At 28.2% G+C, this 5,349-nt stretch overlaps 1 protein-coding gene across 1 annotated transcript in view; it reads right to left on the bottom strand.

The window, feature by feature from the left end:
* LOC114274524 (homeobox-leucine zipper protein REVOLUTA) overlaps window positions 1–1,651 on the bottom strand; it is an 8,161-nt gene extending 6,510 nt beyond the window's left edge. Inside the window, exons 1-2 of the mRNA XM_028216464.2 lie at window positions 488–1,651; window positions 92–251 (exon numbers count right to left, since the gene is read on the bottom strand). Coding sequence (XP_028072265.1) covers window positions 92–251; window positions 488–723 — 396 coding nt within the window. The 5' untranslated portion in view covers window positions 724–1,651. The remainder of the gene's footprint in view (window positions 1–91; window positions 252–487) is intronic.
* Window positions 1,652–5,349: the final 3,698 nt, after the last annotated feature.

Raw genomic sequence — 5,349 nt, 5'->3', positions numbered from 1 at the left:
TTCCAATACAAATAACAATAAATAGATGATTCATAAATATATATATATATATATAGCAATGGAAGTAATAGGCAAAAGAAAAATAACATACACTTTGCAATTGTTGCCGCATATAACCATTTTCGCATACCAACTGCGACACCTGTTTCTGCAACCGATCATTCTCTTCCATCAACAGCTTATTCATCGCAGTCAGTTTCCTGTTAACAGTCTGCAGCCGGGAAGCCTCTTTTCGTTGCTTCTCTCGACACCTGCATAAGCAAAACAAAATAAATCAAAAAAAGATTACTTCAATTTCAAGGAAATCCAATCTAAGAACCTAACTTGCATTCAATTATACAGATCAATTGATTTTACAAGTAGGCATAACTGGTATCAAAGTTAACAAATTTGAAAATGGCATTAGTATATTTGCATGCATTTAACAATTGAAGACAATGAAAAGAAAGGCATATCAAATAGATAAAAACCCAAATGAAGATTGAACCTGCGATTCTGAAACCAGACTTTGATCTGCTTGGGTTCGATGTTAGACAAAATGGGGCATTCGCGGATCAATTGCTGGCGACGCAACGAGCTGGGCTTGGGACACTCGATGTAAACCCGTTCGAGAGCTTCGACTTGCTCAGTAGTGTACCGGACATATTTTCCGGCATCAAGATGCTTGCTTATGCTTCCACTGCTACTCTCTCTGTGCTGCTGCTGAGCCATTACCATCGCCATTTTTCGACTCTCTCAAATTCAAAACCCACAACAACAACAACAACAATTCCAAAGCCACAAACACTAAGAGGAAAGGACCACAGAGATGTAAGAATCTGTTTTTGTAACCGTTACGCCCACGGAAAAACTGAGAGAAAATTAAACGGACGAACTTGATTGAACCAGAAGATTCGCCGGGGGTTTTGCTTTTGAGAGAGGGTTCACAACAAACCAATTATTATTTATATATATATATATATATATATATATATATATCTTACAAACATGAAAGTAACCAAAAGTGATTCAATGTATATGTACCGACAAAAAAACTACGTATTTTGCGAAACCTCCTCTGTCTTTGTTCAATACTGCTTAGAAACAGAAAGAAGCTTCATTTAATTCCCAACTTTTCAGTGATTAGCCTGAAATCACCGTGCTTTTGAAGTAAAACACTCTCTTCTACAGCTCTGTTTCCAGCTCTCAAATCTGAGGAATTTCAACCCAAAAACACTTGTGATTTCGAAAGCTCTTTCTGTGAGGCCTAATTTCAGTTCAAAGAGATTTCAAGAACAGCGTCGATGTCGAAACACGAACATCAAGCAAGCTTTTTTCATATCTGAAATTCTACATCCAACATACAGAGGCGACGAAGAGCGTGGTCTCTCTCTCTCTCCCCCTCCCTCCCTCCCTCTCTAGCTGTGGACGATCCGCGAGCGAGAACAGAGTGGAAAAACCCTAAGACATGAATGAGCAAACCAGAAGGGAGAGATGGGTTTTTGGAGGTGTTTTAGAGAGAGAAAGAAAGGCGTGAGGAGAGAGAAAGTGAGAGAGAGTGATTTGTCTGAAGGTAAGAACAGGGGAGTGGTGAGGTGTAGTGAGAGAGAGAGAGAGAGAGAGAGTGTGTGTGTGTGTTTGCTTGTTCATTTGCTCGCAAATCGAAAAGGCCAGCTCTATATATATCTGAGTTTTTTTTTTATTAGCAAAAAAATAAAAAGTAAAATCTAAAATATTAATATATATTCGGCGCAATAGGCTGAGTTTTTTTTAAGGGTAAATTACACTTACACCATTGAAGTTTTGTTTTAGTACATATTACATTTGACATTTAAAAAATTATATTAACTCTGTTTATTATTATTATTATTTAGACTGAATGAAAATATTAAACTTATATGTTCTTTTTTTTCCTAATTTACTTTACTTCCTCTGTTTTTCTCATTTCATTTGTTTTATTTTTTTTAAAATATAATTTTTTATATTTTTTTATTAGAAATTGTTGTCTTTTATATAAGTAAGGATTTGTGAAATAAGATTATTAACTACATGGGTTGGAATATAGTTTTCAAAATATCAAGGAATGGAATGTAATTGGATTAAACCTCTGGACGCGTCAGTGTAATTTACTCTTTTTTTTTAATTATAAATTATAAATATACCCTTTATAATTGATTTGAAATACATTTTGTACTTTATAATTCGAAAAATTATAAATATTTCATTGTTTGTATTTTTTATTTAACTAAATTAATTAAAAATATATATAATGTCTAACTGTTCTTTTATATAATGATAAAATTACATGAATTATTAATTAAAATAAATTTATGATCTCATTAAAAAATAATTTTTAGTTTAAGATTCCTGATATTAAGATTTTATAAGATAAATGACATTTAAAGTAATTGGAGTTCTACAATATTTTCACAGGAAATTTTCAACTCTTTGAAAAGAAATTTCAACTTGTCGTATAGAAATTTGTAACAGGGAAATTTGAGTTGAAATTTATTTAACAATATTATTAAAAGACCTTAACTAATAAGTAAAAACATATTAGACCTTTCATATTTTTGAAAAATGATGTTTTACTAATTTCTTTCGTTAAAAATTATTAATTGATTTGACGATTTATTAATAAAAAAAAATCATTTGTCTTCAAGGAATCAGATGTAATTTTCAAAATTATATGAGACAAACCATATTTTAAACTAATCTCAATATATTGTATTTGTAATTTATCCTTTTTTTAATCAAAACCACATCTATTTTAAGGGGTTATTTAAGTATATTTTTTGATTTTTCACAAAGAAATGTGTAGAAAAGTAGATAAATATGTGACTTAAAAAAATAAAAAGATAAAAAATGTGCTAATATAAGTTACCCTTTATTTCCCCCTCCCCCAAACATCAATATTTTATAATTTAAATTTTGTATTTTTAAAAACATATATTTTCAAAACAAAATTTTAAACTTAAAAAATTACTTTATAAAATAGTATGAATTTATAAATAAAAAAAGTATAAAATTACTTAAACTTGTTAGGGTCCGTTTGGCAAGCAAAAAGCCAGGCTTTTTTGGCTAAAATAGCCACAAAAAACAAAATAGACTATTTTAGCCACAAAAAACAAAACATCAAATCCAATCCATAATCATTACAATCCTCTCTCACAAAAAAAACCAAAAAAGCCAAAAAGCCAAAAAGCCCTTCCCAAACCAGGCTAAAATAGCCCAGGCTAAAATAGCCAAAAAGCCAAAAAGCCAAAAAGTCAACCCACTTCCCAAACGGAGGCTTACTGTGATTTAAAATCATATAGGATTCATAAGAACACTAGTCTTAGCCTTAGAATTGTTTTTAGAATTGACTTTTTTTTTTTATAACAAATTGTTAACTGTTTATTCCCAAAATAGGCTTTAGAGCATCAAGTGGATACTCTTGAGTGAGATTACATTTATACCGTGTTTGGCAGGGAAATTTGAGGAGAAATTTGAAAAAGAAAATAGAAAAAGTAGATAAAATGTGAATAAAATATACTTATATTTCACCTAATTTCACACACGTTTGTCCTTTCTCTCTCTAAATCTCTCTCCAAATCTCTCAACCAAACACAACATTACATGTTCGCAACAAACAAATTTTTCCTTATTTTTCATGTTCGATTGAAGTTGTTAAACTCTAAATTCATTGATAATTGTACTGGGTTGTTTTTTTTAGTAAGAAAGACAGAAGAGAGATATGTAGACGGGAGGAATAGACAATTGATGGAGGAATCGAGCGAGGGTTTATTATTTTTTATTTTACTTTCACTCTTACAAAATATATTAAAGTATTATTTAACACAAAATTTTATTTTACTTTTATTATTTTTAGTCATATAATACATACAGTTCTCTATTAAAAATGCTTTTAGGTTTCATATGGCATAAATAGTTTGGATTAAAATAGTCATAAAAAGACAAAATATGTTAAAAAATTAATAAGATAAAATATCATATTTAAATCATAATCATTTTATTTTATTTCTCACAAAAGTTTAAAAAGTCAAAAAATTTATTCTAATAAAACTTTTTAACCTCAGGTCAAAATAACCAAAAAAAAAAAAAAAAAAAAAAAAAAAAAAAAAAAAAAGAACCTACGTCTCGAACGAAGACTTAGGTCCAAAACCATTGTCACTTTATTTGTAACCAAACATCATCTAACTTTGTAATCAAAAGCTTCATTTGGCTATCTAGTTGAGACTATAAAAATAAAACAAATTAAATAAGTTAAATAAGTCAATAATACAAAATGTTACATTAAAATCGTAATTATTTCATTTTTTTCTCATAAAAATAAAAAAAAATTAATTCAAACAAATTTTTTAATTCTAAGCTAAAAATCTCAATACGAAAAAAAAAAAACTAAAATTTTTTTTAACCAAAGGACAACAAAGTAGGCTCCACTTTGATCTGACCATCACTTCAAATAATAGTCAACACAATTTTAATTCATAATCAAGATTACTATCCAACATATAACCAAAATATAATCAAGATTACTATCCAACATATAACCAAAATATACATATATTAGATGTTGGCGATATTTGAACTCATAATTTGTCTTTTTCATTTAATATGATTTATTTTTTAAGGATTTTATTAATGAGAGTTCTTTAAAACACTTGTTAAAAAATAATTGAAAAGAATTATATATTTCTTAGTAATGTAAAACATGTATAATTATTTTAAATATGGTTGATCAATGATTTTTTAACACTGGTTAAAAAGGCTCAACATTTAATAAAATAGGAATCCAATTTAAGATTTGTTTGGGATGTGTATTAATTTTTTAGCTTTTTGAATTTTTTGCTATTTTAGTATGAGGTTAAAAAATTTCGTTTTAGATAGACTTTTTAGCTTTTTTGATTTTTGTGAGAGAAAAAATAAAATAATTATGATTTTGATGTAACATTTTATTTTATTAATTTTTTAATTTATTTTATCTTTTTATAACTATTTTAATAAATAAAAAAAACTTTAGCCTCCGTCTGGCAAGTTGGTTTATGTGCTTTTTTGTCTATTTTAGTCATAAAAGACAAAATAGGCTATTTTAGTCACAACAAACAAAACATCACATCCAACCCATAATCATTACACTATTTTCTCACAAAAAAGTCAAAAAAGTCAAAAAGCTAAAAAAATCCTTTCCAAACTAAGTTTTTTAGCCCAAGCTAAAATAGTCAAAAAAACTAAAAAGTCAAAAAATCAACCCGCTACTCAAACGAAGCCTATGCTAAACGAAAGCTTAATCATACAGTCAGTAGTGCCATTATTATTAAATTTTTTTTTTATTTAACTTTGCTATGTACAAGTGGACAATCAAGAATC

This window comes from Camellia sinensis, chromosome 12 (genome assembly GCF_055761805.1).
Source record: "Camellia sinensis isolate YWXY chromosome 12, ASM5576180v1, whole genome shotgun sequence".
Lineage (NCBI taxonomy): Eukaryota > Viridiplantae > Streptophyta > Magnoliopsida > Ericales > Theaceae > Camellia > Camellia sinensis.
Note: the sequence above shows the minus strand (reverse complement) of the source record. Positions and strands in the feature narration are given on the sequence as shown.